We start from the raw sequence: 12,958 nt of genomic DNA, 5'->3' as shown, positions 1-12,958 counted from the left end.
CCTAGCCTCACTCACTAGGCGGGCACACCCACAAACAAGGCCCTCTCTCTAGGTGACATCAAGAGATGTTGACAACAGGTGAGTGGGAAAGAAGAGAGATAGAAGAGGCTGTTCTATCAATGCCTCCATCGTGTGATCTCTGTTAGAAATCAACCAACAGAGGGTACGCACAGCGGAAGACTGAAGAATAGCCCAAGAGCTCACACAGTGTGTGAGGGGTGTGGAATCACAAACTTCTTAACTTAATGTGCATCACATAGTTGTGCAAACTCATCAATAGACAATGAACCAGCCAGATATAGAAGCCACCAAAATAATATATTTCCGTCCAAAGCTATGGACACAATACAAAAGAGATAGATCCAGAGTCCCACCAATGGTGTGGTCCTCTGATCTTACCACAAGGTACTTCTACTATCTGCCGGATATCTCTAGACTTGAGCCTGCGTGCTCCACCTCGAGCGTCTGTAGACTTTCTATCCAGAATGATCCTCTCAACCTTGCTGCCCTGTGTGTCAGCCTAGGTAGGCAGCCCTCTGTGAGCTAAATCTGCAGCTCCTCAGCCCAGTTCACCTCCTGGTCATAGGCCCAACTGGTGCTGCTCTGCTGCTCCTTCCTGCTCCCTGAAGTGCTGCTCCAGAAGATGTGGAATGTGGGCCTGGAGACCCTCCTTTTATAGCCCCTAAGGGCTGCCGACAAAAACCGATCAGCCTGCCCATTCTAGCCGATCTGTGGCTGGTCCAGCCCTTTAAGGGCTCTCAAACCGGGGCCCTTTGGCCCACTCTTCTAGGGCCTTGGCCCTCCAATCAAGGCAAGGGCCCAGCCCTATATAAAGGCATGGCCCTGCCTACTAGCAGCCCCTGTAGCTGCTCCACCAGGCCTCCATGTGGCCGACCTGATCTGCTGGTTTGCCCCGCCCTTCTGCACCATCTTCTCTGACAGACAGCCCGCCACGCAGGCGCCTCCAGCCTGCTCATGCTGCCACATGTGCGTCTCTTTTGCAGGCCTGTTCCAGCCTGTACATGCTGCGCCTCTGTCAGCCCTCTGCCAGAAGGCTGCTGTGCTGCCCATGTGGCAGCACCTTTTCTTCTCTTGGCTGTGAGGTGCTGCCCATGTGGCAGCCCCCTCCCTCTCTCTTTTCTTGTCTGATCCCTGCCCTCATGGCAGCCATGATGCTGCCCATGTGGCTTTCTCTTAGACACTAGGTTCACCCCCCCCATACTCTCCTCATATGGGGGCTTACAGATGGGGAGGTGACCCTTCCAACAATCTCCTCCTCCCAACCTGTCCATGCCAGCAGCATGCCTCCTTCAGAGGCTTGCCTTGAAGGACGAGCAGCAGATGCCGGGATTCACTGGAAATCGCGCCGGGTGTGAGGTTCCCAAGTCTCACCCCACAGCCACATGTAATGTTCCACAGTCTCCCAAAAAGGCCCAAGAGGGGATGAATCTAGAGGGCTCGATATGTCAGTATATCCAAGGTCCTCCTTAGGGTAGGAATGCTTATGGGATGCAAAACCCCTCTATACACATGTCAGCAGCGCGGCCTCCCCCAATTTCCATTACACCATTACACCATTTTGTGGATTAGAGAGGGTTGTAGGCCACCACCTCCAACATCCCCCTTTGGATGAACCTTGAAGCACCAAATTCAAGACACTAACAAAATCAAAGGCCAGCACAACAACCAAGGTCACGCGGGACAAACCTCACAGGGGTCGGCAAACAAAATCTGCCCCACAAAGTCCACGCCTACCAAACGCCAACACCTGGGTGCCGCTGATGCAGCGCCATCCAAAAGTCGTACTAAAACCGTGCCGCAGATCATGACAATCGCACTTAAAAGCCCGCTGCAGATCGCGACATCTTTGCAACACACAGATCCTGAAACAACTGCCGCCTGCCACGTGTCACGTACACAATAGACTGCTCTGGAAACACCAACTCTCATACCATGTAGGATGCGCAACGGATGCCGCGTGTCACCAAAAATCACGCCAGGTGCAGGGTCCCTAGTTCCTACCCCATAGCCCCGTGTAATGCTCCAGAGTCTCCGGGGGGGGATGACTCTAGAGGGCTCAAGAGGTCAATATATCCAAGGTTCTCCTTAGGGTGGGAATGCTCACAACAAACTGCACTGCAAGGCACAAATGCGGGAAAAAACCTCTGCTCTTTGCTGCTGAGTAAAACCAAAACTGGAAGATGACACTCCAAGAAAGAACTGCACCCTGGAACACTCCAAACACAAGCTGGACTTGCACCTGTGAATGGTACAATACAATGGCACAATGGCCCAGGCTGCAGACTGCTGGCCAACCTCACCCGACTGTGCCTGGGCTGGTTGGTCTGCAAACCCGACCTGGTCAGGATGGGTTAATCTAACCCCAGTCAGGTCAGTTTGACCCGACCCTGGTCAGGGCAGTTCTGGCCCAAATCTGGCTGCTGTTCCTGGCCCTAGCTGAGCCTTTACCAGGCCTAGACTCATCCCTTAACTCAGCTACTAACCGCCTATTTGGCCAGGCTTATGCCCTAGCACTGCCCCCATCTGACTAAACATTTTCCTGGAGAATACTACCAGTATCTTGGGGGTGCACACCCACAAAGAAGTCCTCACTCCCTATAGTACAGACAGGAGATGCCTAACTTTAATAGCATCCCAAACAACCTCATCTCCATTATACCTGCCCACACCATACGTCATACGTCCAGCACTAAATTTGTCATTCGACTTCTTTGTGCTCAGAGATAGGGAGAACCACTAATGCTCTCTCTTTGGCGTTTCACGCGCCATACATAGTTGTCTCATAGATTTAATTAGTACCTTAAATCATTAATGAGCTCCTGATACATGATTAATAACACTGCTTTCATATAATGAAATTTAAATTTTCATACCCTACCATTACACTATCCTACAAAGACAACCCTGTCCATGCATAAACTAACTGCAGGTAAAATGACATAAGCATGTGTCATCGAATCAAAATCAACAAAGAAAAGTTTTCAGTGTCAACAGCATTTCAACTCATTACATAAGTTGCGCTAACTCCAAAGTCAGCCACAAGAAAGAAGATCTCTCAGAATTTGTAATACCTAGAAATAATGGAGACTCCCTTTTTCATCCCATAGATGTTGAGCGTAAAAAGTTTTAGAAAATTGTGGGAAATTCTGTCTACAAGGTGGCACTAAGCCAATTTAGGAAGATACCTTCATTCATCACCCTCTTTTGCATAATGGGTGTACATCAAACTAAGGTATCGCTTTGATTCTAATGCAAAGCCTGTCTCCCCTCATGATAAGATCTTCATAGGAGGAATAAGCAGCTGATAGGTTGTATTATATTCCAACAACCTGCCTAAAGTCCCGCTCAAGCACTCGCATATTACTTTCAAAGAAGTCCGACAAAATTAAGTGGAAGCATTGAAAACTGCAGCAACCTGAAATAGTACAACTCATAGAGCACCTCATTTGAGTCATATTACTTATACCAACCTGCTATGATATACCTCAAGCCAAAGCACATTGCACAGCTGAGTGCCTGCCACAAAATACGCCAGCAGCTTCATTTAGATGCACTGGACCACCGACCTAGTTCAAAGATAATAAACTGTAGAAAAAGTCAAGGAGACAGAATCCCCCAGTGACAAACTTCATAGATAGATCACCATCCTCACCTGAAAAAGCATCAATCTCATAAAGAGTTGCAGTTCAGAGCACGGGCCAAAGAGTCTGAGGAACAAGTTCACCAAGTTCATGTCATTGCTGCCAGTGAGAAGACCAGTTTGAGCATCATAACTGTTGCAAATAAGAAGAGGTAGGTGTATCAGTTATCATCCTTGGACAAAAAATTGATCAGTACACTTTAAGCTGTAATACCTCTAATAAAGGTATTTATCAAGCTCACTACTTTGAACTTGAGAAAAAAATACAGTCCTATTCCCTGCTATTCCCTGCAGTGGTCATTTCAAGCCCTCAAAAGAGTTCCTTCCCTCCCTTCGAATAAACAAACTGAATTTTTTAACACCACCACCCAAAATACTGTTGCCTTCTTATGAGCGACATGCTCACTAAGGAGGACATGTACCTAGCTCCATTTGCCACTTCTGGGTTTCAAACATAGATCTTAACTCAGTATACTAAGACAAAATTTTGTGCATCCACACCCTTGCTCCCAGAAAAGCAAAGCAAAACAAAGACACAGAAAAGAGAGAATACAATCACTACTCTACGTAATCAACTCTACAGAGATTACTGATCAGATAAAAGATCCACAGAATGCTCATACATAGGTAACCGATGTCTTGGGCATGGTACTAGCTTGAACAGCTGTTTACACATTTAACCCACATGTTAGCAGTGTGAAATCTGTTAACACAATGTGCATACGAAAGGAGACATGAGATCTCATTAAAGAATCGTTCAAGAGAGCAGTCACCTGCGGTAAAGAGTATAGGAAGTTCAACATCTGAGGAAGCAAGAAGATCAGTAGCGTTTCACTGCGACAGCAACCCAGACTGGATTATTGGTCACAAATATTGCCTGAAAATATAAATAAAACATTGCCTCAAAAGCAAAAGCTCATTCAAAAAATGGGAAATCATACAAGTTAAATACAGACCTGAAATGTCCAAGGATGCCAACAACAGCCAATGTCATGCCAGCAAAATATGTATATGTATCTCCCACAAAAACTGATGATGGGTACCTGTATGTGATGCAGGAGAGGAAATAAGAAGGTTAGTTTCACAACTGTACAGCCATAAACTGCTCATAGCCTTGAAGAAAGATATCAGATTCACACCAATTGTAAGCAAGCAAACCAAGTGACACTCCAACCATAGGCTGCATAAGGTAGATTGAGAAAGCATGCGCTTGGTGACGATCAGGTCCTGCTGATCCTATCTGCATTAAATTATGAATAAGCACCTGCAAATGAAGTAGAGCTCGATTTTTAGAAAATTCTATATCTTCCAAATGAATATATATACCAAATTCTGCAATGAACATAAAAGAGAAAATGAAAGAGAGGAAAATGAGCAAACAAAATCACACAAAACAAACAACAGGTAGACATATCTGGCAAGCAAAGCAATCCTTATGTCGTCATGATAAGCAGCTCTACTGGGTTTCTAAAGACCCGTGGAATCTCTTGGGCAAACCCAGTGCTTACTAAAATACGTCAAATAAACAAAAGGGAAAGAGAACGATAACAAGAAATAAAGAAGAAAGGAAGAAGGAATCTCTCTCTCTCTCTCTCTCTCTCTCTCTCTCTCTCTCTCTCTCACTCACACACACACACACAAAAAAGATGCCCCTCAAAGCTTTTCTTCCGCAAACTCTAGGTTGGTCGCCTCTACAATCCAAGAGTCCACGTGTAGCAAGCACTTTGTGAGCTGAAGAGGGACCTCTGGTACGTACAAGCTGGAGCATAAACACTCAAGATCCCTATCCGAAGGTCACCATCTCGTAGCCCCATCCACACAAATCACCCTCAAATGAGCCCTCCCTAGTCATGTATCGTAGATGCTAAGATCTGATCTACAGGAACGCATCTACCCTGTACGCCCAATTCATCAAAGTCAAGGCCACAATCCCAAACTTTCAAGCTATCTGGTTGGATGGCCAGAATATTGGTCACCCTTCAACTATATTGGTCACCCTTCAACTATATTGGTCACCCTTCAACTGTAACTCTACATCCAAATGGAAAGAGATCATAAAGTCTCCCAGCCTTGGGCATATTTGAGGCAAAGGAAATATATGCCTAGATGAATCCAGGAACATTCCCAAACACATCCTCTAAAAACACAACATAGTGCAGTTTCAATCTCACGATAGTCACTCATAAGATTAAAAACCATAAACTCCATCACGCATAGCAGGGACTAGCTACTATGACATCCCCACTGACGTCATCAACGCCCAACAGTGCGTATAGACCATAGTATAAAAATATACTCACACATACAAATCCACACACCCACACATACTTGAGCATCCATTTATACAAAGTCTTCATACTGAGTTTGTCACAGGGACGTGGTGGTGATGGTGAAGTGTCTAAACTAACAGTCATTGAATTTAGCCTAGGGTACCAGGCTAGGGGCCTTAGTTAATGCCCAAAAGGTACCTATGATTTCATGTGCAATAAGTGCAACTCCTGGTGCTATTAGAGTGGTTTCATTTTCTAAGGTCATTGGTTTGGTTCAGTGGGGTCATTCTTTAAAAACTGACCCCCTGGAGATCCTACAAACTAGGGTCATTGTTCCCAAGCATTAGGATTATGGTGTGCCATCTGACCCCTAAGGGGCATTAAAATCCCACGCCTCATTTTGTACATGTGTTTGCATGTGGCTTCTCTGCTTGCCTTGTGGCACCTAGGTGTCACCCCTCGAAGTCCCTCGAAGGCCTTGGAGCCCTTCCTTGCTGATTTGAAACTTCTCCCCTACCAGGGCAGCTTCATTCTCTCAACATGGCGGATTTCTGCAGCTCTCCTCTTGCTGGCTGAAGTGGATTTTCAAGCTTTCTTTGCGACAGTTCTCCCCTTGGTGCTCTCTGCTACGGGCATGCTTCCTAGACCTGGACGCCTTCATTCTCGGCCACTTTTGAAGCTTTTCTCGACTTTCTTCGCGACAAAAGTCTTCCTTTCTGAATTCTGAAGTCATATTCTTGGACGCCTCTCTTCCTGCTCCTGCCTGGTGCAAGGCGCATTGAAAACAGAGTTGTTGGTGGGCTGAAAACTCCATTCTGGTGGACGCATTCATTGAGGATTTGCTACAGCTTGCTGGATGCTCTCTTTTCTTATCTTTTCTGGTGCTGGAAGACACTCATAGGCAGCTCCCTCCTACCAGAGTTTGCTGTCCGCTATTCAACCTACTTCTGGAGCTGTTTCCGGCTGAAACAAGCTCTTTCTGTTGGCTGAATTCTCATCTTCTCTTTCTACTCTTTGCTACTGCCATTCCTACTGAGTTCCTGCTAGGACCGTGCCGTTGGCCCGGGAGAGGATTGGGGCACTGGATGTGATACTCTCTTCCTGGGGGTGCAGTGGCTAGCCTTGGGCTCAGTAATGGCGTGGATATGTGTGAATGCATTGCTTGGCATGCTGTCAGATTGGTCTACTTGTGTTATGCATGAATTCTGAGAGGAACCAAATGAATAGCACTGGGAGTTGGTCACTAGCACAGCCACGGGTTGGCATTGTACTAGGTTGCACCTGTGGGCGAGCTCTTGAAGGGAGTCCCTTTGTATTTTGAGCTAACCAGTACTTAAATAAATACCGCAAGGGGCGCCAAGTGTTGGGACCAACAGGTGTCACTCTTTATGCTTCTGAGTAGGAGCATTCTAGCCTCCCTTGTCTTAAATGGTTCCATGATGCTATGCAGTGAAGTTTTATGCTCTGAGTTTTGTTTGTGGACAAAGGCAATCTTTCAAGTTGGCTGTATTTTCAGTTTTGTGAGATAGTAGAGACAGTTACACTGCCCTTTGTGATCAAAGGCTGGTTATAGAGTTTCTGTTGGCACTCCGGAGGGGAAGGGAAATCCACTTGGTCGACTTGATAGCTGTAATCCTCTTTGGGATTGAAATCAGAGTCTAGATACTCTGTATCAGTCTGCTGCATTTCCTCGCTTGCAAGAAACATATTCCCATGTTCATTTGCAAAATGATTGTGACTAGAATGTCCACCACGATGATTTCCTCTGCCTCAAAAATTTCCTCGATTACTGCTCGATTGACCGCCTTGGTCATACTGCTTCTTGCGGCAATCTCTTTCATAGGATAAAGGGAAGTAAAAAGTTGAAGTTGAAGAGAGTGTTGAGGACGCAAGTGGTGATGAAGGGAGTAATTTACGGCTTGTTAAAGCTCAAGAGACAAAGCATGTCTCAAAGTATGTGCCACCACATCCAAGAAAGCAAATGGCAAGTACACATCCCTTAAGAAGATCGGAAAGAGTAAGACACCCCGTGGATAGATTGACTTGCAATGGAGATATGAGGATGCACTATGCATACATGGTTAGCAAATTGCAACATGTTGAGCCTTCAAGTTTAAAGAGGCTGGAAAAAATTCAGATTGGAGGGATGCCATGGATCCAAGAAATGAATTCTTTGGATAAAATTAACACTTGGACACTTGTCAAACTCCCAAAAGGAAAGAAAGCTATAGGCTGCAAATGGGTTTATAAGGTGAAATGCAAAGTGCATGGAAGTATGGAGAGATACAAGGCAAGGCTAGTGGCAAAAGCGTATGCCCAAACATATGGTTTGAACTATAATGAAACATTCATCCCAGTGGCAAAGATGCCCACAATACAAACTGTGATTGCTTTGTCAAGCATGAGCACTGTTCGAAGAGCTTGCAATATTTCCATGGGAGGGTTTACATTGATTGAAGCTACATCAAATGGATGTCAAAAATGCATTTTTGAATGGTTCACTCCATGAGGAAGTTTATATGCATCAGCTCAAGAGGTATATACATCCCAAATATCCTATGCATGTGTGCAAGTTAAAGAAAGTCTTGTATGAGCTGAAGCAAGCTCCAAGAGCTTGGTAAGAGAGAATAAGAACTGATAGCTCACTATATGTGAAGCAAGAGGGTGCCAAAATAGTGATTGTGATCATATGTGTGGATGATTTGACCATCATGAGGAGTCTTGATGCAGAAATTACACCAACTAAGAAGAGATTGTCAAGTGAATTTGACATGAAGGATCTTGGAGGTCAACTATGGATATGCATTCTCTCTTGGAAGTGGTCTGATTAGTTGGAGCAGCAAAAAGTAACCCATAGCTGCATTGTCAAGTACAGTAGCTGAGGAGGGGCTGCCATAGCAACATGTAAAGAAACTTGGCTGAGATTGCTTCTTCATGAGTTGGGTGTATGCATTGATGGTCCAATAGTGACAAATTGTGACGACATAAGCACTCCAGGAATCCCATTTATCATGCAAGGACAAAACACATAGAGGTCCACTATCACTACATCAAGGAGAAAGTGATAAGTGGAGAAATTGACATGAGATATGTCAAAACAGAGGCCCAAGTGCAGATATCTTTACCAAGTCTTTGGGTAAAGATAAGTTGTCTTCTTAGAGATGCTTTGGGTCTATGTGATGTACAAGCTCATGCTGAGCTTGACGGGGAGATTGTAAATGCATAGTTGTGTGTATGGGTGTGAATATATAGATGTAAATAATGAGGATGACTAGACTTCTTCAAAGAAGTGGTATGAAGAGTCCTAAAGGCTCTCTCGTATAGTCTTGGCGGTGTAGGGCTGTTTTATTGAAATGTATTTTTTAGGGCATCCTGAATAGAAGCTTTAGCAATTGGAGTTTTATTGGCATCTCCCTCTTTCATCCTTTAGACCTGATTCACAGTTCTAAAAGCCATGTGTCCAGGTGACTTGCCATCTTACAATTGCCTTTTGTATGATCAGCTTTTGATTCAGCTGTCGTCATTTTTCTTGGTTTTTGGAAACTGTGATCCTCATATTATCATATTACAGCCAACATCATAAATGAAGTCATATTTGCAATCATTTAATCCCGCTGTTTTCCATATGCAAGCAGACAGACAGCACTCGTTTGAAAGCCTTGAATTTTACTAATAAGAGAAAAACCAGTATGTACATGCATGTCTGTGTTTGTGCAAGAATAGGGGATTCAAAAAGCAGAGAATTACATACCGCGCAACAAATAACAATTGTCTGACCAACCTCTAAGCCATTTATTCCAGCAAGTATGTTCACAGAATTTGTACAAAATACAGCCAAGACACCCATGTAAAGTTTGTATATCCATCCTGCTCAGAAACATAAACGGTTTAGATTGGAGTAAGGAACCAACCCATTAACATTAAGAAAACCCTAGGAACTGTCGAATATAATTTTGTAGGTAGTCCATTCTTCCAGATATTACTCCTAATAGAAATACAGCGTCTTAAAAACTTGACAAGGTGATCCCCATCTCAACTTCACCTAGATTAACGACTTCCAGCCCCAGATAGCCCTGAAGTGGCTTTGGAATAACAATTGTTGTACCACCAGCATAAGCCATCAACAAGGGAAGTGCAGCAAATGAGGGTAGCAATAATTTTCTGGACATGAAATCACAAAGGGAAAGTTTGGAGCTGAAGTTGACAAAGATGCTTAATGAAGAGCATTATTCCAATGGACTAGCTGAAAGGATTTTAAGATATAACTCGGGGAGGTAGCTTTACTACAATGGCTGTTATTAAACTATTGTATAGAAGCAAGTGAAGTGAAAATTCTGCATGCTAATAAATGCAGTAACTGAATATAGTCAGAAAACATACACTCGCCATGGAATATCAAGTACGTCATCCATGAAACCCAGGAAAATCATGAAACATATGGATGCAAGGGCTGCATTATACTCCACAAGCCACTGCATTGTAAAGGAAAAAATATTTTCAGAGACTTGCCAAGTTTGAACCAAAATAATTAACAGGGCTTGATCCTAAACAAAAATCAAGCCTTCAAACAAGCATCGTAAAGTGTCATTGAAAGTTATTCTATCATAGGAACTATTTGGACTTTGTGGATGAAGCAAGTTTGCTGCAAGGTAAGCAAGTTTTGTCACCTTGCACCTAAGTACAAGGGTGCATGTGACAAACCTTTTGATAAACTGGGCAAAATGTGATTGTCTTTCATACTATCACCAAAGTGGCCTTAGTCTTTCATACCCAAAGTGGCCTTAGTCTTTCATACCCAAAGTGGCCTTAAAGTGGTTCAAAGAAAATTGAAGCAGTTAAAGAATGGAGAGTACCTTGAAATATAGACCAGCTTGAATTGTCCATTTTATTACATACATGCCAGCTATTATTATTGAAAGATTGCAGCAGCACTTATCAGCTTGTTTAGAAACGAGAATTGTATTGGCAGAGTCTAGCTTTGAAAAGATGAAAACAGCTGTTATTACAGCTCCTTTATTAGTATAGGCAGGTTTTACTGTACCTTTTATAGTGATGGTAATGCTTGTAGATGTGGACTATGAGATTTCATTTGTCATGCATGATAAGGAACTGCTAGCCACAAACATGCATCGAAGAAATGGCGCCTCTATCTAAATTTCAGATTAAAAGTAATTATTATAATTCGATGTATCTCCTCTATCAAAAACAATTCGATGTTATGCAGGAAAGGAATCTATCCTAGGTCAAATTTCACAAACGATTATGTCAAGGACAATAACTTTCAAGGTCATGGCATCTCCAGAGGGATGATGCTATTGGTTTCAGGGGTTAGTAGAGCAGTTGTCTACATGCATGGGATCTGTAAGGCTTGCATTTGCGATGCTCTCGGACATGTTGATAGAGAGAATGGTAATGTTTGTCAATGATTGTGGCTATTTTCAGTGAGGAGGCTCTTTGGTGATACCACCAGCCGCCCTTCCACCTCACCTGCAAATGCAAACGTTTAGAAAAACTAGTTTCCGGAGCTGATATCACCTGGTCTGTACCATTATGTAGAGCTGCAGGATTCCTATGCCGTGACCCCATATTGAGCCCTTGTCCAGGGACAGTCAAGCACGAGCTACGTAGGTCACTCTCTCAGCCTTAGGTCAAGTCAGAAAGTCAGTCCTTGTTCACTAGTACCCACTGGAGAACAGTAGGTTAGTGTTTCCGTCTTAGGGTTCTAGGTAGGTCTAGGTCTCAGCCTAGGATAGGAGCCCAGAAGGGCCCCCTCAAGGCTGGACCAATGAGCTCCCATAAAGGGAGAATGGGCTGGGGGAAGGGCTGCCTTTATAGGGCCATGTGCCCCTCCCTAGGCTTCCTTTTATGGGGCAAAGGGCCCAACCAGCCAGCCCAAACCAACCAACTAGAAAGTCGGCCAGTTTGGGGCTGGTTGGCTCACCCCACAGCCCCCTTTATACAGGGGGGGCTGCAGCCCTCATTCCTCAATCAGCACCAGCCTCCCAGTGCAGCCCGGTGCACCTCCAGAGATCCCCTGCACAGCAGCAAGAGTTAGCAGTGCAGATCAGCCTCTGAGGGAAGAGTACACGCAGCACTACAGCCGGGATTTGGACAAGCAAACGGAAGAAGGTTTGGTGTCTACTTCAGCAGCCAGTTTCTTTTACACTTTTCTCAGCTCACTCACAGCTATTATCACTCAGCTCTCAATTTACATCTCAGCTCCCTCTTAGCTTCCATTACTCTCAGATTTCCGTCTTCCCTTCATCTCTTACACTTACGCAGCTCCGCTGCATGCCCGGGGACAGCACAAGCCTCTTCAATAGCCTTGCATAGTGGTCCACATCTTCCGTGTGGGCAGCATGGTCTTGGTCCAGATTTGAGTTGCTTCTCAGGCATTTGTGGGTCAGCTCTCCGTATCAAAGGGTCATCCTCAGAGTTGTCTCTCGAGCTCTCTAAAGGAGTGTCACTTGTATTCTTTTGCAGTTCTCCAAGATATAAAGCAAATTCTTCCCCATTTGGGGAGAAGGGTCCTTGGTGGGTACAGGGACCCAATCTACATTCTCTCCCTAATCCTATGCCTTGCAAAAAGGTTTAAAGAAGGTCTTGCTGCAAATTAAACGATCATTCACCATTGCATGTTACATTGGTATCAGAGCTTCGGTCAGTAATCCAACTTGACTACCGCAAGTGCATGGTCTTGTTGAGATCCGGAAAGGACACACAGGCCAACATCATGGAGCAGTAGAGAGAAGAAGAGCACAGCTTCGACTACCAGGAAGATAAAGAAAGTACGCTTACACCAAGCACTCAAGCAATGTAAGAGAAGCTCATGGAACGAAATAGACTCCTCCTGGCCCAGCTTGGAGAAACTTCATGGCAGTTGGGCACAAAAGACAGGCAGGTGGAGGAAATGCATAAACAGCTCGAAGAAGAAAAAAATACAGAGGACAAACCAGAAGAATTTGAAGGACTGCTCTTGCTGATGCGCGAGGAGCGCAAACAAGAGGTGGCACTTCGGCCTGACGAG

General features: G+C 44.6%; 1 protein-coding gene across 1 annotated transcript in view; it reads right to left on the bottom strand.

Annotated features, from left to right (window-relative positions):
* Positions 1 to 3,011: 3,011 nt before the first annotated feature.
* LOC147898237 (uncharacterized) overlaps positions 3,012 to 12,958 on the bottom strand; it is a 29,311-nt gene continuing 19,364 nt past the window's right edge. The window contains exons 3-11 of the mRNA XM_087379404.1: positions 10,312 to 10,403; positions 9,974 to 10,092; positions 9,683 to 9,798; positions 4,801 to 4,925; positions 4,618 to 4,704; positions 4,435 to 4,495; positions 4,285 to 4,325; positions 3,674 to 3,794; positions 3,012 to 3,537 (exon numbers count right to left, since the gene is read on the bottom strand). Of these exons, the coding sequence (XP_087235530.1) occupies positions 3,478 to 3,537; positions 3,674 to 3,794; positions 4,285 to 4,325; positions 4,435 to 4,495; positions 4,618 to 4,704; positions 4,801 to 4,925; positions 9,683 to 9,798; positions 9,974 to 10,092; positions 10,312 to 10,403 (822 nt within the window). The 3' untranslated portion in view covers positions 3,012 to 3,477. The remainder of the gene's footprint in view (positions 3,538 to 3,673; positions 3,795 to 4,284; positions 4,326 to 4,434; positions 4,496 to 4,617; positions 4,705 to 4,800; positions 4,926 to 9,682; positions 9,799 to 9,973; positions 10,093 to 10,311; positions 10,404 to 12,958) is intronic.

This window comes from Dipteris shenzhenensis, chromosome 9, assembly GCF_047967505.1.
Source record: "Dipteris shenzhenensis isolate YYH24624 ecotype China chromosome 9, Dip_SZ_1.0, whole genome shotgun sequence".
NCBI classification, from domain to species: domain Eukaryota; kingdom Viridiplantae; phylum Streptophyta; class Polypodiopsida; order Gleicheniales; family Dipteridaceae; genus Dipteris; species Dipteris shenzhenensis.
The sequence above is the reverse complement of the archived record's forward strand: the minus strand, read 5'-3'. Positions and strand labels throughout refer to the sequence as shown.